Genomic DNA, 25,782 nt, shown 5'->3' on the forward strand with positions numbered 1-25,782 from the left:
ATTATATTGTACGAACGTGATAATTATATTGTACGAACGTGATATTTATATTGTACGAACGTGATAATTATATTGTACGAACGTGATCATATATTGTACAAACGTTATAAAAAATACCATTACAATAACATTTTTATTGTAAGAACGTAAAACGTGTTGCGTTCGGAAACCCAAATCCATGGTAGGTGTGGAGAGCTCACGCTCTTCAGAACTGGCACTTAACTTTGAATGCCCTGCTTTCAACATGGACACAAACACTGATAGCCCACTTCTGAGATTTCTTCGGAATCGTGGTGTACCTGAGGACTGTCTCTTACGAATGCTACAAGAACGCGTAAGTGCTCTCGTGAGGGGGAAATTTGTAAAACTCGCTTTTTACGAAGTTACAGCGTCTAAAAATATGACATATTGCTAAGTTAGCAACCACAGCGGTTTTCGCTTCTCTCGCTTTGACTGCGTAAGGACGTAAAGGTAAACTGCATTGGTGTGGATCTATATGGAATGGAGAATGTAGAACAAATTAACCCGCTGTATAAAACTGGGTCGTTGTATGACCACGTTACTACTTAACCCATATGCAGATTCCAGGTTTCTTAAATATATCGCTATATTATGTGATGCACTATGTTTCCTTGTTTATCTAAAAACAAATGAATTAAACTGTGTTTATATTGATATTTGGCTTCAATTTAAAAAACCAGTGAGTTCAACCCTTTGTGCTCTGTGCAACTGAAAGATACGTGAATACTAATTTACTTTTTCAAAAGTGGGCGTTGTATATACTGTAATATTTCTATTAATAACATGTTAGATAATCTCATTAATGTTGCTGGCATAGAGAGATGAAAAGAATAAATGCTAAATATTGATGGCTGCCACTAAAATAATAACAGACAATTATCAAAACACATGTGAAATGTACATACATTTTTTTAGTGAGGTACCTCATGTGGTGTGGCAGCAGGTATACCTTGTACTTCTGTATAGTAATAAATATCTCTGTTATTACAGATTGATGCCACAGTGATTGATTTCATGGATGACAAGACCCTGTCTGGTTACATCCCAACATATGGTGATCGGATAGCTGCCAGGCGGTTCTGCTTGGAAAACAGTGGTGCAAGTACTAAGGAATCAAGAAAAAACTCATTGCTTGAAAAATTGAAGGAAAAGATGGGAATCAATGAAAATGAGAAGAAACCTGATCATGAGGAGGCATTTGTTTCTAAGAGAAAAAGAACATATGCAAAAAACAACAAATGGGCTGAGAAAAAGACTCGAAAAATTGAGTTAGGGTGGATCCATGAAGGTAAGCAAGTGAGAAAGCGCAGAGGAGGAGGAACAAGGACCTTTGATGTGCCCAAAGACTCCAAAAAAGCTGACATATTACAGTATGCTAAAGATCTTTTCTTTCCAAGTGGAAAAAGCAAATTTGGAAGATGGGAGGTGTTCAGTCATAACATATTAGACTATCAGGAAGAGGCCATATTTGATGAAAATGTCACAGTTGGAGAACTCTACTCAGCACTTAAAATGGGAATGTTGAGATTTTACTTGTGCACAAGAAGATTTTCCAATGATGAAGATGATGAAGAAGTTTATGATAGAGGGAAAACACATGTAAACAATGTTACACAACTGACTGACTCACATCAAGGAGATGAAGAAGCTTCTCACACTGTTGTGATCTCATCATCAGAATCTAGGAATGCTGATGAAGATGTATTATTCGACACATCTGAGGTAATGATTGGACCCTACCTTGGAGAGCCTCTGCCTTGTCAACTTGATGACACTGTAATAGATGAACCATTCCTGCAGTTTGAGGAAGATGATCTGGTCATCACATCCATTACACTTCCTCCAACAGACACAGCAGTCAGTAGTCCAGATACATCTATAAGCAATGAAGCAATAAGCTCTGCAGGATCATATGATGTTGTCTGTGTTACCATCAAACTTCACAGGGTTACTATTCTGGAGGAGATGATCAGCCAGTTCAAAGATCCAGCACTCCTCATACACCCTCTAAAATACACCTACATTGATGAAAGAGGAGCTGATGCAGATGGTGTATCAAGAGATGTGTATGCTGCATTTTGGTCAGAGTTTGTGGACAACACAGCTGAAGGAGAGGAGTTCAGAGTGCCATCACTGTCTCCTAAATGGCAGGAAGAAGAGTGGAAATCCATGGGTAGAATTTTACTGAAGGGATTTCAAGACCATGGATATTTCCCTTGTCGCCTTGCTCCTGTTTTCACAGTGGCACTCATCTTCGGTGAGAATCAAGTATCAGATGATCTGCTGTTTGAAAGTCTTCTCTTTTACCTAAGTCAATCAGATAGAGATCTGATAACAAGGGCACTAAAAGAAGATCTTTCAGATGAAGACAGGGATGAAGTGCTGGATCTCATGGATCGCCTGGATGTATCAGTGCTTCCAACCAAAGAGAACTTAAAAGGCCTTCTTCTGAAAGTCGCACACAAACAATTAATCCAAAAACCAGCATATGCCGCAGAGAAAATGTCCTTAGTTGCAAGCCACTTCCTAAAAGAAGCTTTTCAAAGCCCACAAGATGTCCTACAAATGTATGAAGATAAAAAGCCAACAACGAGAAAGCTTTTGAAGTTGCTTACTGCCTCTCCCACCACTCAAGCAGAAAAGCAAAGCTTCAGATTTCTGCACCAGTACATCAGAGGACTTGACAATACAGGGCTCAGAAGGATGTTCAGGTTTCTTACTGGGTCAGATGTCATCTGTGTTGACAAGGTTGAGGTACTGTTCACGCCTGTGGATGGACTGGCACGACGACCTGTGGCACACACATGCGGCCCTCTTCTGGAACTACCATGGACATACACGTCCTACCCAGAACTACGAAATGAACTGGACAATGTTTTGGCTGCTAAAAGCTCTTATGAGTTCAGCATAGCTTGATTAAAGTCCATCATGTTTAAACCAAGAATGAAAGGTTTGCACTAACAATGACTGGCTATGAAGCTCTAAAGTTTGTTAAACCCACAAACAGGGAACACATCATTGTATAAAAAAAGAAAGAGCTTAAATTTCAGGGATATTTGAATTTATTTTCAAAAAATTGTGGATAACATCAATTTGTTTCCACCATGAAAAATGTAAATTTCAGTTTAAAATTTCATACTTAAAAGTTTTACTAGTTTAAATGTTAAATAATTATGTTTAATAAGTTCATATGGTTAGCAGCAAGAGGTGAACTATGCTTATTATTAGTTCTATCTATCATGTGTCAAGGTCCTTTTCCACAGGTCTGTGGTACAGTTTTGTAGGATACAACATGTCTGCTAGAGGGGATGTTTTGTTTAGTAATAATTCAAAAGACTTAATATTAATTATTTTCAAGTATATATATTTTTTTACCTTTCCACCAGTCATTTGTTTAGAACATATTTAAAGGGAATAACTTTGGAAGGCAATGTGTTTGATGCAATAGTTGACTGGAATAAAAGACAGAAAATTGGCACATAAGTTAAGTTTTGTAGTGTTTATCAAGAGTCTGTGTTTTCTTCTCCTTGAACACAAATAAAAGGGAGGCTAACATCTAACAGTGTTTGTTAATTATTAAATAATGCAGAATTTTTACATTTACCAGTTTACAAGAAACTGTTCGTGGATGAATAGCAGTTGCACAGTGTGTTCAGTAAAATTGAAAACAATATTTCATGAATGAGAATGTATAGGATCAGCAGTTTAAAAAATGTTTTTTCGACAGTCTTAAAACAGAAATCAGATATAATAGAAATTCAGTTAAAAAATAATTGGAAATGCCAAAAGGTTGAGATTATTCAATGCAAGTCTTTCTACTGATTTATTTTTAAAACATTTTGCGTATTCAAGCATTTACTTCAATGTTCTCATTTCAATTAATAAACAGGTGTCAGATGTTTTCTTTAGATGGGAAGCAAACGCCTGTTTTTTGCATAAATGCCTCAGTCAAAATATTTAAAAAAAGAAAAGCAATACAAATACAAGGACCTGCTTTAATTTTGATTCTTCACTGGAGTACGCAGATTTGGTTAAATAAATTTAGACATGCTTGCTTGCTACTATCTTCAACCGAAAATCCAAACAAAATAATAATGATTGTCTTTTCTATTGTTTATTGCACAAATAAAACATTGTACCAAAAAATATGTGCATAAAAATTCCCAAAGCCCAATTATATTTAGGTTTATAAGTCCTTCAGTATATAGGTTCTCAGGAAGAGATACAGTTCAATGGATTCATCTGCTGTGCTTGGTGGAAGTAAGAAGTTCTCTGACATTATGAGGCAACACAAGCTGAAAACGGTTTCATCACAGGTATAAGGTCCTCTCTGTTGACATTCTTGCTTACAAGCATCCACTGCCTCCCGAGAAACCTCTTTCAGATGATCCTGTCCTCCAAAGAGATGAGGGATGGTGTACATGAGAATCGGACGTCCACTTGGAGCAACTGCATTTCTGCTTCTGCGTATTATGTGGGTGTTCCACATATGTGCAACTTGCTGCAGCTCCTCCTATTAAATATTAAAAATTAAAAATCTCATATCAGTAAAAGAACACATTTCTCTTGGCTCAACATGTTACCCAAAACGGCGCTGGCACGGCTGGCAGCCTTAACCCAATTTCCCTCGGGATGAATAAAGTACGATCAATCAATCAAAAGCACCACACAGTGACAGTCAGAAAAACAGAGTTTATCAAAAAATAAGACAACAACAACAACAACAACAACAACAACAAGAATAACAGTAGTAGACACGTGATACTGTGTAAAATTTAAAGTAATTATTAAACGTGAATTGTTTTAGACAGTGTGATTTTATGTTTCTGGCCAGTGAAATATGCATTCTTTCATATCCTGAACGCAGTGATAATAGGGACGGTGCATGGTGGGTGTTAAAGCAAACTTTTTATTCTCTCTCCGTGTCTCTCTTTCTCTCTAACACACACACACACACACACACACACACACACACACACAATGACTCATTAAAAGAATATAAACATGGTTACATACCTCGATGACGTTCAGGCACGTAAACAATATGAGCTGCTTGTCCAAAAAACATCCAGAAAAGCAGTCATGGTCTTTTAGTTCCTGGAGACGATTTATCCAGTGCTGAGCATGATGTCGTCTCAGAAAGGCCCACCAGCCTTCAATACGCTGATTGTGATTGCTGGATCCAGTAATAAAACAGTTTCTGACGTTCGGATCCATAGTCCAGCGCAAGAATCGTTGTATCTCGGCCATTATGACATTTTCTGTTCCCAAATCAGAGCGAATCCTAGCAGGTGTTCCCATCCTCTTTTCAACTTCTGCTATGAAATATCCAGCAATGACTTTGGGATCATTGTTTGTTGAATAGGCATGAAGCCAAATCATAACTCTAGAAAAGCCATCAATAGCTCCATTTATACAGATTTCAAAAGGCTTCAGTTTGTCATAGGAGTCAACATGCCACATGAAATTTGGTCCAGGATTTACATACGTGCGTCGCATTAGGCGATTTCTGCGTCGTTGCTCAACACCGTAAGGGTCAAGATATTTCAGTAAATGTCTCACAGTACTCTGCGTGACAACATAACCTGCCTGAATGCAGTTCAGGTGGTGTAGTTTGTATCCATGGAGCCTCCCGTGTCCCTCCAGTTGATCAATAAGAAATCGTGCCACCTTAATCGGATCGGACTCATTCTTTCTCCTGTACAGTCCCATGCGTTTTAGGTTTCTTCTAAGTGTCCGCATGCTTATCACAATACTGTCCAAACTGCTCAATAACAGCAAAATCTCCCCATGCCTCAATCCAAGCATAAAATAGAACTTAATTGATTCCAATAAACGAGCCATTTTCTCGCACTTTGATCTGCACTGTCACCCACTTCACTATGTTTTACGCTTCCGTAGTTTTACGGCAATATATCATGCTCGAACAATAAAATATATGTTATAACGTGAAAACTTTATTGTTCAAACAATATAATTATCACGTTCGTACAATATAATATTTATATTGTACGAACGTGATAATTATATTGTACGAACGTGATAATTATGTATATTGTAATAACGTGATATTATGTTGTTCAAACGTGAAAGGTATATTGTACAAACGTGAAAGGTATATTGTACAAACGTGATAGTATATTGTACAAACGTGAAAAGTATCTTGTTAGAACAATAAACTTTTCACGTTATAACGTGATACACTTGTATTTTTCTTTTGCCTGGGTGGCAGCTCTACGCTTCCGTAAAAAAAGCTCCCAGGATTCTTGAAAAAGTCCTCGAGTTAATGGATCATTATCTATGTTGCAAATGTGGAGAAGAGAACTTGCAGTAATTTGCTTTTCACAGAGCGACATTTAAATTTATGCCTGCACATTCAGACTTGAGATATGAAGCATCATACCTATGTTTTAATGTTGGAGGAGTCTCCTACACTAAAGAAATAAAACAAAAAATGCCATCCTCACTTCAAGACTTCTCTCCAGACATGAAGTCAGGGCTGTAACATATGAAAACATAAACATGTAGCAAAGTCCAAAGAAGGCCATAAAACTTTAGTCTAAAGTAGGCATTGACAGCTGAGGTACACAGTTAACATTATAGGGAAAACTGTTTTTAAGATGACTCAAAATGTAAAATACTGTAAAATATTTATTTGAACATGGATTGTGTCCATTTTTAAAAAAATTCCTCATTATAGCTTATTTAAAACAACAACTGTTGACCAAAGTGCTATGCATTTAAAATCATCAAAAGAGATAAAAACATTGTAAGAAAGGAAGCATAAAATTAGAATTTGTTTATTTTTCATTTCCTAATTTTTTGCTAAGTGTTCAGACTTTTAGAATATTGTGTACATTTTAAATGTGTGCGTACATATTTTGTACACTGTATGGGGTTATGGGCTACAGTCTAAATGGCTTAGATCTGTCTTGGCTGACTTAAAACATGTTGGTTCTACAGCCACCATCATAGCTAGGATTATGAACTTGAATTGGGAACTCAGCCGTCTGCAATCTACTGACATCTAGGGGTGAACATGTAACAACATTTAAATAAGTTCTCAAGCTAATCAGAGTTAATTTAGGTTTTCAAGATTAAGTTACTGAGAAAAGTTCAAAAGGTTCTTACAGAAATTCTCTAGTGGTTTAAAAAGTTCTCAAAGTCCTTAAAAAGTTCAACAGTTAATTAAATAAGTCTAAGTTCTTAAACGGAAAATTTGAGAGTTCCTTAAAAAAGCCCAGGAATTTGTAAAACAAAGATGAGTTCCTACAAATGCCAAAGCTATTTAGGAAAGTAATCAGGCTCCTTAAAGCGTGTACTACATGTTGATACATACTGCTGAAGTAGTTCGAAACACTGACAACTTTATGAAGGTAAAACCTTTTTACCTCCTTTTTCTTATATTTCTTCTTCTGAACAAGGTTCAAGCTCTCCTCCATCAGCACCAGCCACAACTGAACTAACTCTTTAAGTCACCAGTCATTGTGGTTTTGTCTTTTCCAATCAGTTTAATTTCTGTTTCCAGACGAGTTTTTTATTTGTGTCACTATTAGTGTTAATGGTTTTTGTTTAATTATCAATCTCATTATTATTATTTTACAGAAGGTGTTGGTCAAGGCCATGTTTAGGAATACCAGAATAGAAACTGCACTTTATGACCTCAAAGTGATGCAGACCTCCCAATCCTCAAAAAAGATAAATAAAATAACCATAAAATAAAACTACACATCTGCGAGGTGGTTTAAAGAAGTAGATATTCAGATGATCCATGATGGGTTTGAAGATCCAAGAAACTGGTAGTGGAAGAAACACAAAAAGCACTGGGAGATAAATTACTGCTGTCAGTGAGAGAAAACAGCTTTTTAGGGAGTTAAAAGCATCAGTCGGACAATACGGCCACTGAAACATTCACATGGGAGACATTTTATTGGGATGTTAAATGAAATATTTGCTTGAAGTATAAAAACTTCACATGTGTAGAAATCCAAAGAACATTCAGTGAAGAACAATGTTTTCCATACTACAGATACAATGTAACAAGCTGTGAATCCAGGAAAACAAAAGTTTATCAAAGTTAACAAAGCAGTTTGGCATATAATAAAATATAAAATATAATTTAAAGTTATTAAATGCTTTTTGTTGGCAAGAACAGAAAACAGTAAACAGGTAAACAAAGACAGGATTTCAGAAACACTGTGGACCTGACACTGTAGCACAAATGTTAATCCTATTTCAAAGCCTCCTTCACAGAAAACACACTGAATGTAACAGTGAATACTTTACAGAAATTTCACAGTAAAAAGGCAGAAAATACCACAAACAACAAAACAGCAGCGGCAGCAGTGAGAAGCAAAGAAAGTAACCACATTGCATTAATCGCCACACCAGCTCTTCTCTCCTTATACTTAAATAAGTTAATTTCTAAAGTTTAAAAAATGTTAAATATTATGTCACAGTCCACAAGAGGAAAATGGGGGATAAAATAAGGTCATAAATCTGAATTTTAAGGGAAGTGAGAAATAATTTTACACTGTAAATACAAAACGGTCCAAACTGAACCATACAAACATGAACCAACACAATCTTAGTGTATTATTCAAAATAAAAGCAAAATTAGGCTTAAAAATGACTTTTAAGCCTAATTTTACCCTAAACAATAACACTTTTAACTCTTTACCTTCTTCTATTTAGCTTATGAACCCTGCTATACACATTTTATTAATACCTCGATATATTACTGCACTTTTTGAGTACTTTGATGAAGTGGTACTACAACTCCCAGCGTCCCATCAGCATTTTGTAAATAAGAACAATGAAAAAAAGAGAACAGCAATAAAGTGTACACATTTGTCACTGAAGATGTTACAATGTAGTTAAAATTAGTGTAAAAAACTACAACTCTCAATACTTACAAATACTAGAATTTTTAAGTGTATATACTACAGCTCCCATCAGGCATCAGTTGGTCAGCTGGAAGGCTCTGCTTAGGACGAGTTCAGTTGTAGTTCCACCCAGATGACACGCCTCTACAATGCACACCAGCCTCTGATTGGTCAGCTGGGACGCCATAGCGATAAGGTCACCTGAGCGGCAAAGAGAAGACCCTTTACTATCACATCTTTGTGTGTGGGAAGGTGTGACCAGATATGCTCTGTGGGAACGTATCTAGTTTGTGAGGACATTTCTGAGAAGATATTTCTGCTTTGTGGGGACGTCTATGCATTACAAGGACATTTCTGCTTATTAGGACGTTCCTGCATTTTGGGGACAAGTCTGCAATAGAAGGACATTTCTGTTCTGCAGGAAGCTTTCTGCTTTAAGAGGACATTTTGATAATGTAAGTGTTTCTGCTCAGTGTGGACATTGTGCACAAAGAGGACATTTGTATTTATGAGGACATTTTTAAACTGTGACATTACAAGTTACACACTGTGAGGATATTACTGTTTGATGATCACATTTCTGCGTTATGAGGACATTTCTCTCTATAGCAAACTTTACCAAAGTGTTCCCCCTAGGGGGGGCGCAGAGCCATTGCAGGGGGAACGCGATATGAAAAGGGGGCAAAAAGCTTGGACACTGCTAGCACGGTCGCCCACAGAAACGCAAAGCAGGAGATGAAGCATCGCTGAAAATGTTTCCAAACCAACTTCATTCTAAGCCAAAGACTAGAAAATATGATGAAGCAAATCTTCTCTTCACCTGCACAAGTGCCGAGGTAGGTCTCCCTGCAGGATTTGTTTTCCCTTTGTTGGGAGCAGCGCTGGGCTCTTCAAATCACAGACAAACAGGATCCCAGAGTTGTTTATGTTTTTAAACCCATTTTGCACAGAGAGGCATTTTTTGGAAAATGCATTAATAGCAATGTTGAATATTATTACACACCAAAAAAAACAACTACACGTAAAATAATGACACCGTGACGCCTCTGCCTTTGTAAATGGAGGGACAGTAACTGTGTGTAAAACCTGCAGACAGTCAGATTAACAGTATTTTGTCTCTATCTGCCATTCTGCAATTCATCTCATGTAAACAATAACGTGGCGCACAACGTGATGTGAAAATAGCCACATACCTTTGACGTTGTGTGACGAACGCAAAAAAGGAGTTTTAAAAATCTCAGTTTTCAGTGATTCGAAACGCCGTTTACGTGTGGACGAAACAGCTGTGTTTTAAAAAATACCCGTGTAGGTGTGGACGTAGTGTAAAAAGAGTTAGTAGTTTATTTTATTACTACCTGTAATTTATTGCAGATTACTTGTATTTGCTTAATTGTTTACTAAATGTTTGAGGTGTGAAATAAACCACAATGGAGCAAAATATGGGTGTGTGTGGTTGGAGGATGTGTTTGTGCGCGGGGGGCAAATTTTTCTTGTAAAACAAAGGGGGCCCAGCAAAAAATGTTTGGGAACCACTGGTTTAAACGATGTTTAGTTTAAGAGATATTTAAACTAAACATCGCAGTGCAGACATGACGTCAGATCTATCAAAGTGAAGGCCGTCTCTCTGAGATATTTACAGCCACAGATTGACTGTAAATATCTCGATTAGCTTCAGTGCATCTGTAATAAATATGTGCAAGTTTCAGTGCTTCGTTTAAACTGTATGATACTTATACTGACCCAGGGTCAGTGTAAAATACAATCCTAGCTGGGTGAACAAAGCCTGGCTCCTTTAATCCTGCATGACAAACCTCAGGATGCAGGTTATTATTACTCTTTCCTGCTGGCACACCTGTCACACCTGAGAGTCAGCTAGAAACTTACAGTGACGTGGACATCATGCAAAGACTGCCAGACTCTGTAATACTGCAAATGATCAGTGACTCAGGTTAACACTAAAGAAAGTAAGAGAAAATTTTATTCTATTAAACAGTAAAAAATCCACACACATGTAACTCACCACTGTGTGAACATCACAGGGGAGAAATCGTTTCTCTGAGTCAGAGATGAGTGTCAGTAACACAAAGGTAACACTCAGTGTCATGCAGTGACTTTTACACAACCAGATCAGATGAACCAACTCACACTAAAACATGCATTTTGCTGCACTCTTTACACTTATTTCTTTTCTTTCTGCTCTTTTATATATTTTGTAAAACCACAAAAAATATTTTATATCAGCAGCAATTTCTCTCAAACTGCTGCATCACAGCTTTCATGCTCTGACCTGCATGTGAAATGAGAGAAAAGCTCTTTATTAGTAACTTTTACAACTTCTGGCAGGTTAATGTCTGAACTTTGGAGTGAAACACACCCTTAGTTACAAGAAATAACACCACAGTCTGTAACTAAGTGAATCCACCTTAACACCACCTGTGTGTGTGTGACTGCATTACACTCCCACTGCTGGGAACCTGAACAAGAACCAGAACAAAGTCTGAAATAGAAGCTGACAAACAGCTGCACCACCGAGTGACACTTTATTTTATAAACTTCACAACAGGTTTCATGTTGTGACCTGTGGAGGTGAAAAGACACAAAACCTGTTTTACAGCTTTTGAGCTGCAGGCAGGATTGAAACACACCTTAGTTAAAAGTCAAACAGCAACATTTGTCTCCTCCCCTCACGTCACTCAAATGTGACAAACCAGGAAACAAGACGTTCTTCGTCCTCAGTAAAGAGAGACGCACAGACGATCAGACTGAGCTCAGACCAAACTAGCAGCTTCCTCTGAGTGAGTCCAGCTACAGGAGAGAAAAGTGGAAAACTCCAACACTGCTGCTTCAAGCTGCTGACGCTCCACACACTGAAGGTGAGTTTGAGCAAAAACACGACTCAAAGGAAGTTTCAGTGAAGGTGGTAGAGGAGGGAGGGGAGCCAGGACTGACTGTACTTCCTGTCTGCTGTTTTCAGCTTCACTCACAGACTCAATGGCTTCCAGATCAGAGGAGGATCTCTGCTGTCCGGTCTGTCAGGAGGTCTTCAGAGATCCTGTTCTTCTGTCATGTAGCCACAGCTTCTGTAAAGACTGTCTGAAGAGATGGTGGAGAGAGAGACCAACACACGAGTGTCCAGTTTGTAAGGAAATATCAGTTTATGATCCACTTTTAAACCTGGCTTTAAAGAACCTGTGTGAGTCGTTCTTACAGGAGAGAGATCAGAGAGCTTCAGAGGCTCTCTGCAGTCTGCACTCTGAGAAACTCAAACTCTTCTGTCTGGACCATCAGCAGCCAGCGTGTCTCGTCTGCTGTGCCTCAGAAAAACACACCAATCACAGATTCAGACCCATCGATGAAGCTGCACAACAACACAAGAAGGAACTTCAGGAAACTCTGGAGCCCTTAAAGAAGAAGTTAAAGGTTTGTGAAGAAGTTCAAGTGAAGTTTGATCAAACAGCAGAACACATTAAGGTCCAGGCCCGACACACAGAGAGGCAGATTAAGGAGCAGTTTAAGAAGCTTCAGCAGTTTCTAGCAGAGGAAGAGGAGGCCAGGCTGGCTGCACTGAGGGAGGAAGAGGAGCAGAAGAGTGGGATGATGAAGGAGAAGATGGAGGCTCTGAGCAGAGAGATAGCAGCTCTTTCAGACACAGTCAGAGCCACAGAGGAGGAGCTGAGAGCTGAAGACGTCTCATTCCTGCACAACTACAAGGCTGCAGTGGAAAGAGTCCAGCGCTGCCCCCTGCTGGATGATCCACAGCTGCCCTCAGGAGCTCTGATAGACCAGGCCAAACACCTGGGCAACCTGACCTTCAACATCTGGAAGAACATGAAGGACATGGTCTCCTACACTCCTCTCATTCTGGACCCAAACACTGCTGATCCAGAACTCATCCTGTCTGAAGATCTGACCAGTGTGAGACGAGGAGGAGAGAGACAGCAGCTTCCTGATAATCCAGAGAGGACTGATTTGTTCTACCCTGTCCTGGGCTCTGAGGGCTTTAACTCAGGGACTCACAGCTGGGATGTTGAAGTTGGAGACAATACAGTGTGGTTACTGGGTGTGTTAGAAGAGTCTGTGCAGAGGAAGGAAAGCATAGACTCTGGATTATGGGGAATAGGGTTCTCTATTTATAAATACTACAAACACTCACCATCAGCTGGTTTCACTGCTCTCTCAGTAGAGAAGAAGCTCCAGAGGATCAGAGTGAATCTGGACTGGAACAGAGGAAAGCTGTCGTTCTCTGATCCTGATACTAACACACACATACACACCTTCACACACACTTTCACTCACAGGATGTTTCCATACATTGACAGTGATGGTAAAGTGAATGTGTGTCCGTTGAAGGTGTCAGTGTCAGTGCAGCAGATGAGTTGAGGATGATGATGTTTCTAATGTTGTTTCCTGTCAGTGAATTGAAGCTGTTAAACTGCAGCTGTCCTCCTGCTGCCTCGTTGTTCCAAAGCTCTTTGTTTCTCTTTTAGTTCTCACTGTTTCTTTCTGTTTCTGCTGTCCACCTTTTCACATGGAAAATCATTTCACTGTTTCTCACTGAATGACTCCCCAAACTAGATTTGAAATTCTATCAAGTTTCTAATCATTACAAGTGATTCATGTTTCTATTTGATGTGTAAATGGAGATGATTTCGTTTGCTGGGATATGGACTGACATGTGTTGAATGGGAGGAGCAGTTTGTTGTTGTCTTCTTGTCTGTTTATGACAACAATAAATCTATTGTTGAAACAATGATTCATGTTTAACTCCATATATGAAATGTTTCTGATCTTTGAATTCTGTTTGATTAAAGACTTTCTTCATGACACAAATGAGATTTCAGTGTATTAATAGAACTAAATAAGCTCAGAGTTGAAAGGCTGGAGTATTATGTACGTGCTTCACTGTCAGTATCTTCAGGGGGATTCAAAGGGAAACATCAAACTGCTGTAATGAGATCAACTAGTTGGGCTGAACACACTTATCTGCAGTCAAAGGAGCTTGGAAAGAAAAGCGTCTGGACTTCTTTAAGTTACTTGAAGACGTTTCACCTTCATCTGAGAAGCTTCTTCAGTTCTAAGGTCAAATGGTGGAGAGTCCCAGATATAAACCTAGTGGGAGTTTCCCCCCACAGAGGGACAAAAGGACCCCCTGATGATCCTCTAATCACCTGAGCCAAGGTGTGGAACTGGGTGTGGGTCACAATCAGCCAGAGTTTCGGGTGAGCTCATTGTGAAACCTGGCCCCACCTTATCATGTGATTTCCTGAGGTCAGATGGCCCAGGATGTGAGTGGGTGTTAAGGCGTCTGGGGAGGGATCTCAAAACTGGATTATAGATGGCAGAGAGTTGGTGTCGTAAACCACCGCCTCTGTTCAAAGATGGTCGCTCACAGTGGACATAGATGGCTTCTTTCACTCCTCTTTCAAACCATCTGTCCTCTCTGTCCAAAATGTGAACATTGGCATCCTCAAAAGAGTGACCTTTGACCTTTAGATGCAGATGGACAGCTGAGTCTTGTCCTGTGGAGGTGGCTCTTCTGTGTTGTGCGCTTGTGAAGTGGCTGTTTGGTCTGCCACTTTATTCATCAGCTAGCAAAACTAAAGGGGAGGCTGGAATGTTACATTTCAGACACTTTGATAAGTCTTCACATATCTCACGCCAAAATTTCTGAACTGGTGGACAGAACCAAAGAGTGTGGATGTAATTGTCCGGTGTATTTGCTGTGCAGTGTGAGCAGTTGTTGGAAGGTGTATAGCCCATCTTGAACATCCTATGACCAGTATAGTGCACTCTGTGTAATATTTTGTATTGTATTAATTGCAAACTGGGATTTCTGATCCATTGAAAGGTTTTTAAGCATATCTGAGACCAAAGGTTTGGGTCTAAGTTGATCAATAAATCTGCTTCCCATTTTGCAACAGGAAGGGATATTGATTCATTTATTTTAGAGAGAGTTCTGTATATTTTAGACAATAATTTGGGGGGTTTTAGACTAAAAAATTGTACCACACTTGATGGTGTTTGTAATTCAGCTTCACTGGGATTAAATTTCTTTTTTACTATGGATTTAATTTGTTGATATTCCAAAAATCGTTTCTTGTTGATCCCATATTGTGTAACTAGTCTGTCAAACGAAATAAAGTCTGTTCTTTCCCATATATGTACTCTGTATTCCTCGTCCACACGTAAACACAAAAAAGGAGTTTTAAAAATCTCAGTTTTTGGTGATTTGAAACGCCGTTTACGTGGACGAAACAGCTGTGTTTTCAAAAATACCCGTGTAGGTCTGGACGTAAAAGAGTTAGTAGTTTTTTATTGCAGATTACTTTTATTTGCTTAATTGTTTACTAAATGTTTGAGCTGTGAAAGAAACCGCAATAGGATGAGGAGAGGATGTGTTTGTGCGCGAGAAGGGGGGGGAACCTTTTTCTTGTAAAACAAAGGGGGGCCCAGCAAAAAAAAAGATTGGGAACCACTGCTCTGTGTGTGTTCACTGACCTGGTGATGGTGGAGGAGTGTGCGAGGAGAAGGCTCCGTGTGATAAGATGGAGGTCCAGGTGTTGGAGTGAGACGAGAGGAGAGGAGCGGGAGAGGAAGATGAGGCATGGGGGAGGAAGACGGTGTCGATCAGCACTCCGTCTGAGAGAGCTGAGGGGACAGAGTGGTTCATTTACATTTGGAAAATCTGACCGTGTCTCAATAAGATATCATGACAGTCACCATGGTTACCAGTGCGCTTATTAAAGTGTACCTCTCAGTCTCAATGTGTAGTAGCCATCGAGGGCGGAGTCAAACCTCTCAGGCGTCGCCCGCCGTCCCATTGCCACCGCAGCCACCTGCTCCTCTCTGTGGGCGTGGTCGTAACGCATCGGGAGCGTCTCCACAGCAACAGGTGGGAAGGCCGGCAAAGTGTGGGCAGTAACAAAAGACGAGGTGTCATCATCATCATTATCATCGTCGTCATCGTCTTCATCATTGTTGTCATCAGAGTTTGTGTTTTCAAGGAACTCCATAGAAGCTTCAAAGAGAATCACTGCAGACAGACAGAAGATCGAGAACATCGTACTATGAGGAACGCGGTCCCCGTGGTCACTGATGAGGACCGTAGCTCCTCTGATTACCATCATCTTTTCATGTTCTGTCATCTGTGAGGCCTATTCTGGTAGACACAAGGAGCACAGTTGGGTCTCTTTTATGAAAAGTTGTTTTTCTGGTTTCTTGTGAGGACCTCTGTCCTTTTGTTTCTTTGTTAGCACCACATTTGATTATTGTTTTTCTCACCAACGACGATCAAATCTTGTGAGGACTAGTATTTCTGCTTTTTTCCTTTTAAATGATTACAGTCTCTCCGGTCACAGAAAGGTCACTTGTGAGGAGCACAGATTTTCTGAGGACTTCAGTTGATTGGTGGAAACGCCTTTGGTCATTTTCTTTTTTTATCCTTATGATGATCCTTCTGTTTTTCTTGTCAGATGTGAGTAACTCAGGCTTTTTGGCTCCTTGTTGTGATCTAACGTTTTCTGGTCACTGCTAACATTTTTTTTCAAAGTGTGTGTGTGTGTGTGTGTGTGTGTGTTTGTTTGTGTTCCATAGGAGGACGACAGCTTTTAAGGAGTCCTTTTCAGGATCAGGTCAAATTTATTTAATTTTATTTACATTTTTATCCCACCTGAGGACCGTACTTTATGGAGGACCTTGATGTTTGTATTACATGTAAGGAAGAAAACCTCGGGAGTAGACTGAAGTGGTCAGACCTTTTGTCTTAATTATCAGGTAGAGCTGCTGAAGACAAACATTTAAATGAAAAACTCAAAGAACAAAACTACTTTATCTGTCCTGGATGCTGAATGTGGTCTCCACACACCTCGTATGAACATTCATTTAAACAAAGGCTCTCTATTATTTTTAGATTTGGTCATACAGAAACTTCCTCTCAGCAAAGTGCAGTTTTTTTGAAACAACATTCAGTCTCACCCGTCTTGTTGTTCTGCTCTGGCTGCAGTGTGATCCGGGGACTTCTGAAGGGACAAAACAATTCAACCTCCTTAGATCAGAGTTCATCTGTCACGAGGAGCTCTGATTAGTCAGACACTGGAATACTGCGGTATGCAGTTTATACATTAATATAACCCGATCCCCCTCAGAACTGACCTCTTGGTTGGCGTGTCCGCCTGCAGAAGCTGCTTCCTCTTCCACGACTTCCTGCTGAAACAAACATGGTGAGTGTGACTTGCGGTCAGAGCTGAGCGGTGCAGTCAAAGCCGGTTTAATGTCTCACCCTGCTCTGCGGTCCGGAGGACAAGGCGTCGACTTACTGACCAGTGAGGACGGAGAGGTCAGAGACAGAGAGGGGGACGAGGGGGAGGAGGAGAGGGGAGGTCTGAAGGAACGAGGGGTGGAAGGTAACGGGAGTTGGGAGAAGTAAGAGGGGGAGGAGGGGGGAGATGCGTAGCGGTGGCGAGAAGAGGGCGAGGCAGAGGATGCGGGGGAGGGGCAGAGAGATGAAGCTCGGTCTGTCCAGAACAAGCAGCGATCCTCCTGAAGGAGAGATGAGGAGGCGTTAGAGGAGGAGCAGAAGGAGGTCAGGTGGTCCGAGGAGTTTAGACGCTTCAGACAAAGAGCTGATCCTCTTTGAATTAAAGCTGCTCGAGTGTTTGTTCACTGTGGTGAATCTCGAGAGCAGGAAAGTGATACATGAGTCATCCTGTAGCCTGTGGTCAACGCTGGCACATTCCTATTCACGAGGCTACACCGGCTTTGTTTCCGAGCATCTATCCTGAATGTTTACGCTGATTATTGGAAAAACTAATAAGAAAGTGTTTGTTGGACTTTGTCTGTTTTCCTGTAGACGTGTGACCCATGTCCAAACTGGACGTTTTAAGTTTTCAAAGCAAGCTTGTTACTTTACAGCGACCTGCTTTTGTCCCTTCCTGAAAGCTTAAAGTCACTCGCTGTTTAGTTCAGCTTGAGCCAAGAAGACTAAAAGAGACGTTTGGTTAGAGACACAAAGTCTGTGTTACAGGAATTAAGACTCACACTGGGTCCCATTTGTATCCGTCACTACTCTTTTCTTCATAATTTAAGCAAAGGATGAATAAAATAATAAATTATGTCAAATCTGTCGATCTCAGTCATCTGAACCTTCATGTGAACCTTCTTTAAACTAAGTGCTGCACAAATCAAACCTTTAACGTAACTCTTGACTGAAATAAACGAGGTGCACTTGATTTATAACACAAGAGAAAACGAGAGATTTGCAGTGAGAATAAACACTTTATCACACATTCATCTCCACCCTTCTACACGCAGCTATCTCCCTCTAGTGGCCATAATAAAGAATACAGGTTACCTGCCAAACCCAGTCTCTGTAATGCTGAATGAGTCACATGACCTCTGCATGTATAAATAAAAAAACTGAACAGATCAGATCACAAAGTAAAGCCGTTTACATTTACATAACAGATAATTGTGCACTAGCTGTTACCTCTCCTCTGCGGCTATAAGTAACCATGGTGATGGTAGCCTGGATACAGAAGGTGTGTCTCTCCCTGTAACAGAGCCGCTCCACCTCCCTCTTAAGCTCCGCCCCTTGCAGGAATCCCAGCTCGCCTGTGTTTTAGATTCAGCACAAAAGAGATAACTGAAGCTCCGTCAGAAAAATGAAACTGCTCTGTGGTCAGGAGCTATAAACACACACGCTGACCTCTCTTGTCCTTCATGTATGTTTCCAAGGAGACCGGAGGGGGCGGGTAGATGAAGAAGCCTCCAATCAGAGCCCTGTTCAGCACCTCTTCATCGTCCTGGCTCCTCAGCCACTGGAGGAACTGCCGAACTGGGCGGAGCCTGCGGTAACTCATCTCTGAGTGGTGCCCCAGGCCTGCCAGTCGACCAATCAGGAGCGAGGACAGAGTTGACACACAACATTGACCGCCAGGGGGAGTCAGCGGGAGAAACGCTGCAACTGAAACTGTGAATGTAGCTTCGTACACAGTGTGTTACCTGTGCAGTACACCTGTGTGTAGGTGGTGTTGGTCAGGTAGAAGCAGCTGTGACCGTGATCCGAGGACCTGACCACCTTCAGTCGTGTGCAAACGACCACGGACACTGCAGACGGAGGGTAAACAAAGATAAAATGTGCTGCAGACACACATTCACATGTTCACGGTCAAAGCTACGGTGTCTCACGTGGGTACAGCCTCAGGTGGGTTTCCGGCTGAGACGTGGAGAAAAGTTTCACCGTGACTGGCTGCTCACTCGTCCCGTCCTCCAATCGTAGCCAGCGATACTCCAGAAGCTCCACCCCTCTGCCATCTTCAAATTAAAATAAAAAATAATACTTAGGAATAAAAAGACAATTTCTTTGTGGCTGAAAGAAAACTGAAAGAAAACCAGCAAATTTTGTTGTCATGGTGTGTTTTTATCGCCACGGTAACTCCCTCACCCTTGCTCCTGATTCGCTCCGGCCGTCCTGAGAACGTCAGCAGGCCAATAACATCACATTCAGCACCGTTAGGGCAGTCCAGCAGCTCCTTACTGACAAACAGAGTCAGTGTGTGAGGACATCAGCTTTAAACGATCAAAATGAGGACATCTTTGAATTATGGGGACATTTCTCATTTATGATGTTTGAAGGGCAGAGTTTAGTTTCAGGGTCAGCGGGGGAAATGCTTTATTTAGACTAGAAGAGGACACAAAACATCTACCAAGTCCCCGTTTTTTGATCAAACCCACATTAAAACTTAAATTGCTTCACTAATATATAGTGTTTTATAGTGTCTTCATAATCTTGCTCACAAACAGATAAACAAACAGCTCTAAGGGAGTGTTTCCAACCACTGTGCCACAGCACATAAGCAAGACTGTCCTTTGAGCCTGAGATCTGTGGACTCCGTGGTCGCTTTTAAAAAAACAGCTAAAAACTCATCTTTTTAAACTTGCTTTTGGTTGATTTTTATTTTTAGGTTTTAGCTTCTGTGAAGCACTTTGTGATTTTTATCTTGAAAGGTGCTGTATAAATAAAGTTTATATAAACTTTACTATATAAATAAAGTTTTACTTACTTACTTAGTCTAAGGGAGTGTTTCCAACCACTGTGCCACAGCACATAAGTGTAACATAAGAAATTATCAGGTGTGCCGTGGAAGTTTATCCACTTTCACCAGATTGGTACTCCAAGCGAGTGGCGTGTAGTGACAGGACGAACAGGAACAGGAAGAACAATTAGATTCTCTTCCACTAAGTGGGTTACATGGACGGCCAACCGCCAGTAAAACAGAAGAAGACAAGAAGAAATACTAATGTACAGAGTAGTACTATAGTACGACTGCAATAAAGAGGGAAAAAAGAGACTCAGAGTTGTTGAGGAAGAACTTCCTGTGTGTCTTTCTTCAGTTCCTGCAAGAATATCAGCTTTGTGTTCAACTAAGCAGGCCCGGTTTCACACTAAGTAAGTAAATTAGAGCAGATTATCTTTATATTTCAATAAAAATGGTTTTTGTGACATTTATTTTGGGTGGTGTGCTTTGTGATTTTTCTGATGTGAAATATGTGCCGTGGCTCAAAGAGTTTGGGAAACACTGCTCTAAGGGTTGAGTAGAGTCCTCGTGTGCACACAGGATGATGTACCTGTTGTAGAAGCTGTAGGTGGGTGCAGGGGGCAGATAGTCGGGTGAAACAGTGGATTCTTGGAGGACAGAAATGCGTGCAGCAGGATTTCTGCTGTTCACACTGATCTCTGCACAGAAAAACAGAATCAAAGCGATAACTGTGAGTCACAGGTGTCCACGTATACAATGTTCAGTTAGAATAAGTCTGCTTCTCACCTGTGGGGAGATTTAAAGGTAACTGAGAAGTTGAAAAGGCTAAAATGAAAGATTAAATATAGACGTGTGTGAAAAACACAAGTGGGGAGACTCAATGAGAGGCCCACTGGTTCAAACTGAGTTTCAGGGTGAAGTTAATATAATAATATGTTAAGCTTTCAAATCTGCACATCATAAAACACCTTTTAGCCCAAAGGACCGGAGTTTGAAAAAGGAACAAATGACTAAAAAAGTCTCGTTGCGTTGGTCCTGTGTACCTATGTCGTTGAGCTCAGCCTGGTAATGCTGTTTGACTCGATAGCGTCTCAGGCTGATGATGTCACCAGGCTTGAGGCAGCGGTACCAGCTGACACATACGCTGTTCCACAACACCACCCACACATTTCCTGTCCGATCGTTCACCTCCAGCACCGCCTGAAGCAGAGGGAGCGAGAGAACAGCTTAAAGTCTGGAGTTCCTCAGGGATCAGCATTAGGTCCTCTGGTAATTACATCCTATTACTATGAACAAAGACGTGTTACGTTTGGCTGTTACACTGCGTCTTTATCTGTTTCACTTGAGTGGCTCTTTAAAACAATTAAGATAAATTTGACAAATAATACCTAATATAATAATACCCAAAATATGAGACTGAATGAGCAAGTTTCCCCTGCTGGTGTAGCAACTAATGCTTGTCTGATGTTGTTTAAGTTTGAGTTAGTTTAAACAGTGAATAGGTGAATAACTAATAAAAATCTGTATTAATGTGTTTGCCAGTGTCGATAATGGTGCACACTAACCTTATAAGGACACTCACAGTTCCTGTCTGTTCTCCCGTAATACATGAGATGTGACTTTTTGATGATGCGTACAATCAGTTCGTGTTGGACGGCGCCTCTGGCGATGCCCCGGCGACCGTACAGGTAGGACTCACGCAACTCGGATATGGTCACAGCAGGACATCGTCCTGTTGACACACACAGCCAATCCAGCCAATAAGAACGACATGAATCCACTGTTTGTCTTAACTCACTTTATATTTTATATTTCTATAATTTACTATTGCAACCTTCTGTCATATATCTCCTGTACTAGCAGCCGATGATAACGTTAAAAGTGGCAATCACACTGTTTTTTTCTAGTCTTATATTTGTGTGATGTCATTGAGAGACAGACACCCACCTGCTCTCTGGGGACAGGCAATGAGAAGAAAGGCTTCCAGATAAATGGTAAATAAAAAATGGTAAAAATAAGAAGTCAGCGGGTTTGTTTGAAGGAATGTTTTTTTAATGAAGACATAGATACCTTCCTCTGGCTCTTCTTCTGCTTCCTGACCCGCTGCCTCTTTATCAGTGGCTTCCATCCACGCCTCCCCGCTGTAGTCCACGTTGTTCCACAGAGGGAGAAAGACGGTCCTGCTGGCTCTCAGAGGAACCAAAGGACCTGCTGGATAAACAACATCAGCAAATCAGAAGCTTTAAAATGTTAGAAGCAAACCTTTTAATTTACAGCCCTGAATGTTCAAAGTCAGTCGCTGTTTAGTTCAGCTTGAGACAAGATGACTAAAAAGACTTTGATGACCAAAATCTGTGTTAGAGGAATGGACATCATGTCACTATCCAGTTCTTTTCTTCACTACTCGTGTAAAGGATGATTCTATCCATCTCAGTCTGATTGCCAGTGACTGGCGGCTGCCATTGCAAGACGTTCTTTAGTGTTTTTAAAAAATCTGATCTCCTGCTTTGTGTAAAAATACGATCAAATATCAGGTACAAAAGAAAAGTGCTACGATACAAAACCATCAATAGTTCACGATTAAACAAAAAGATTTCTGCTGTAGTCCTCAAACGTGGTCCTCGTGTCCAACACCGAAGCTTTGAATGGCTTCACTTCCTGTGGAAAATGGTCTTAAAACATTAAACCTACAGTGGCTTCATCCCAACACGTGAAGGGCTGATAAATGACACGTACGGACAGTTCATACGTTTACAGGGAGCTGAGTCTACAAAGATGATGCCTTACAGCTGGAGGACGAAATACACTTGAGTACGTTCACAACACAGAAACCCACTACAGCTGGGCTTCGATCGTTTGTAGGCACCGAACAATTAAAACTACCGTGTACAGTTAAATACTCTCACATGAATCACATTTGGAAAAGTTCTGGTTTGAGCAGGGAGCGAACATTCCCAAAGACTACCTTAAAAGTACACCGGTGTTTTCTGAGGCAAACCCAGAATATTCCTCACAGATTACAAACAGTATGATGCTGAAACTTTACTAGAACATGCTGACAGGTCACATCATGAATCCCTTCAGATGGTCCTGAACGCTGGTGTGGAAATAATCCCACCGAGAGGGAGATTACCGACCGGTGCGTTGGAATTCCTGTGACATTTCCTCCCGCATGTCCCACATTCCCAAGATGTCCTTCAGAAACACGTGTGTTCAGATTCCTATTGGTGCTTGAAGAAACTCAAACACCGTCACCGTAAAACCCGTCCGGCTCATTTTAAAAGGCTCTCAGGTCTGTGCAGTCACAGTGGCAGCATCCTGCAAAGGTCTGTTTCTTCTACAGGAAGTAGAAGTAGTAAACCAAAGTATCCTGCAGGATTTAGTCATTTTCTGCCTGTAATTTTTCTCTCTTGTGTCAAAAACACAAGAAAACTCTAAAACTAAATGGCCTGTATTTGTATAGCGCTTTACACATCCAGTCATCCACCCATTCACACACACATTCACACACTGGTGATGGTAAGCTAGTAAACTAGTTAGAAAGAACAGGTTTATCACACTAGTGCACTTTGAAGAGGCCGATGGTTGTGAGCAGAATAACATTTGTGAAGAAGTGAAACATCATTTTTTGTGTGGTTCACATGCTTCATATGTGCTACTAGAAGAGCCATCGTGTCAACCTTCTCTTAACTAAGCTGCAGAAATCAAACCTTGACCAAAATGAAAGCGGTGAAGTTGATTTGTAACAAAACAAAAACAGAGATCGACAGTGAAAAGGAATATAAAAAAAAGTCATTTCCAACCTGAAATCTGAAAAATCTGAGAGTCACAATCTCCTCGTTTCTAGCCTCTTACCTTCAGTTTTTGAGGATCCAAACCAGGGCAAAGAGTCCCAGTCCACATCCGACCATCTGTCCCCGACTTCTTCATCCTCGTCCTTCACCTCCAGGCTCACCAGCCTGTAGCTGCAGGAGCACACACAAGTCAGCTGGTCTGACTGCATCGCAGCTACATCGTCTCTATTGTCCTCACTCACCTGTCTCCTTCCCCAAAGGCCCCGGAGCACTCGGGGAGCTGTGCGGTAATGGCAGTGCTGAAGGTGGCGTGTCTCACTGCAAGCCCAGGCCGCAGGATGTTCCTCTCCACCAGCCGGTTCAGACCAGGATCCATAGTCACCTGAACCCGGCAGTCCCCATCGCTCAATGTGGCGTCGTACAAGTCGTCACCTGAAGACATCAAACTGGTAAAACCCCAAAGAAAACCAGTATCGTCATCAGATTGAAATATATCAAACAACCAGTTAAAACCGGGTCCGACCTTTGAGGACGGCCTGGGGGAAGTAGACGGGGAAGCCCTGGTCCCTGGTATAACGCTGTAAGTCCACCACATAGAGGAACTCCCTGCAGACAACCGAAGTGGATGGAGATGCCTGCAAGGCAACAAAAAGTGTTAAAAATGTAATACACTCTTCTTTTACTTCTCAGCATAGCTCCTGCTACACCTGTAGACGTTCATATTAATCACAACCAACTATGGGCTCAGTGTATGTACTTGCTGCTCCAAAAGCTCAGTTTATCACTGTTTTTTCTAGTCTTGGATCTGTATGACATCACATAGAGGACAGAAGGGGCAGCCAATGAGAAGAAAGTTGTCTTAAAGGAGGAGGAGCAGGGGGGAGCTTAAAGGGCCAAAATAAAATAATTATTTTAAACTGTCATTCAGGTAAAACTGATGAAAGTTTTAGTGAATAAAAAGTGAATAAAACATTTTGGAGCTGGAATTGAGCAGAATCGTTTCTACTTTAAGTCTGAGTGATAAGTGGTCTTAAAAACAAAATACAACAGTACAACATAAAAACGTGTTGATTTTTAAAGGGTAAAAACAGGTTATACTCCAAATCCGTCATTTCATTGTTAAACATTTACTGACGCCTTCAGGCAGAGGTGCGTCACACAAACCAAATCCAATTTTAAAAACGTACTAATCAATGATTTTCTCATTCCGCGCCTTCAAACGAACAAACCCAAAACACATCTGGCTATTTTTCTAAATACTTATGATCCTAATTTGATTTCGGCACAACATTCAGTCACCAGACGGGTTGCTGTTTCTGTATAGAAAGCGCGTTTCAAGCAGCTCATCCACAATCTGACATTTAAGCATGTTTCTTACAGGCTAAAAGCTAACGGACACAAGACAGTTTGGACATGTTTCTACGTCTCTATTATGTAATATTAATTCAGTATTCAGTCGGTAAACATAGCGGATCCTTTTCTATATCACATATGTTTTTTTTTAATGTGAGAATCGTTCAGCAGCGCTAACACGTCAGACTGACTGCGCTGGTCAAGATAAAGCTGAAGATTTTTGAATGGAGTCTGGTGGAGGATGGGGTGGCGGCAAAAAGGCGGGGGATTTAGCAGCTGTAGGAACCGGTTAATCAATCAGACCGATCAAGATCGTCCTGGCGGCTGTAAGTAGAGGAAGCACACCTTGTTAGTACCGGGTCTGGACCGGCCCAGGGTTCTCTGGAAGAGGCAGCCCGCGGCTGCCATGTTGAAGAAGCCCAAACAATAACAGTGCGGTGCATTATGGGAGGAGGGAGGAGACGCAGATTTTCTTGTTTAGTATTTATGACTTAAAATACTAATAGAACAAAATAGGATTATTTGTTAAATTAGTGTTAAAAATCTAAATGTTTAGAAGTAAAACACACCTAAAGAAAACTTCTAAAAACGTCTTTTAAAATTATATTTGGAGCTTTCAAACTTGACCTTTGACCTCATGTAACCGTGTGTTTCTGCGTTGTCTGACAAAGAAAGGTAAAAGAAAAACCTCCA

At 40.9% G+C, this 25,782-nt stretch overlaps 4 protein-coding genes across 4 annotated transcripts; 2 read left to right on the plus strand and 2 right to left on the minus strand.

Moving 5' to 3' along the window:
- The first annotated feature begins 178 nt into the window (after positions 1–178).
- LOC148103260 (uncharacterized) lies at positions 179–2,937 on the plus strand. The gene is made up of 2 exons (XM_087839094.1): positions 179–334; positions 1,012–2,937. Exons 1-2 carry the CDS (start codon positions 179–181, stop codon positions 2,935–2,937), a joined length of 2,082 nt encoding a protein of 693 aa, XP_087695220.1.
- Positions 2,938–4,176: 1,239 nt separating this feature from the next.
- Positions 4,177–5,640, minus strand: LOC148103261 (uncharacterized). Its single transcript, XM_087839095.1, has 2 exons — positions 5,038–5,640; positions 4,177–4,534 (listed from the first exon to the last, which is right to left on the minus strand). The coding sequence occupies exons 1-2, from the start codon at positions 5,518–5,520 to the stop codon at positions 4,208–4,210; spliced, it is 810 nt and encodes a 269-aa protein (XP_087695221.1). The 5' UTR covers positions 5,521–5,640; the 3' UTR covers positions 4,177–4,207.
- A 2,531-nt stretch (positions 5,641–8,171) lies between these two features.
- On the minus strand, positions 8,172–25,518 carry si:ch73-71d17.2 (RPA-related protein RADX). Its single transcript, XM_087831685.1, has 19 exons — positions 25,435–25,518; positions 24,260–24,371; positions 23,979–24,168; positions 23,798–23,907; positions 22,013–22,153; positions 21,508–21,674; positions 20,986–21,142; positions 20,532–20,640; positions 19,348–19,439; positions 19,092–19,217; positions 18,906–19,010; positions 18,610–18,783; positions 18,391–18,515; positions 17,185–17,444; positions 17,058–17,108; positions 16,881–16,924; positions 15,658–15,939; positions 15,405–15,554; positions 8,172–9,107 (listed from the first exon to the last, which is right to left on the minus strand). The coding sequence occupies exons 1-19, from the start codon at positions 25,495–25,497 to the stop codon at positions 8,983–8,985; spliced, it is 2,583 nt and encodes an 860-aa protein (XP_087687811.1). The 5' UTR covers positions 25,498–25,518; the 3' UTR covers positions 8,172–8,982.
- Positions 11,803–13,729, plus strand: LOC148103262 (nuclear factor 7, brain-like). The gene has a single exon (XM_087831689.1). The coding sequence runs from the start codon at positions 11,898–11,900 to the stop codon at positions 13,284–13,286; it is 1,389 nt and encodes a 462-aa protein (XP_087687815.1). The 5' UTR covers positions 11,803–11,897; the 3' UTR covers positions 13,287–13,729.
- Positions 25,519–25,782: the final 264 nt, after the last annotated feature.

This window comes from Neolamprologus brichardi, chromosome 3, assembly GCF_056152115.1.
Source record: "Neolamprologus brichardi isolate AB-2024 chromosome 3, ASM5615211v1, whole genome shotgun sequence".
NCBI classification, from domain to species: domain Eukaryota; kingdom Metazoa; phylum Chordata; class Actinopteri; order Cichliformes; family Cichlidae; genus Neolamprologus; species Neolamprologus brichardi.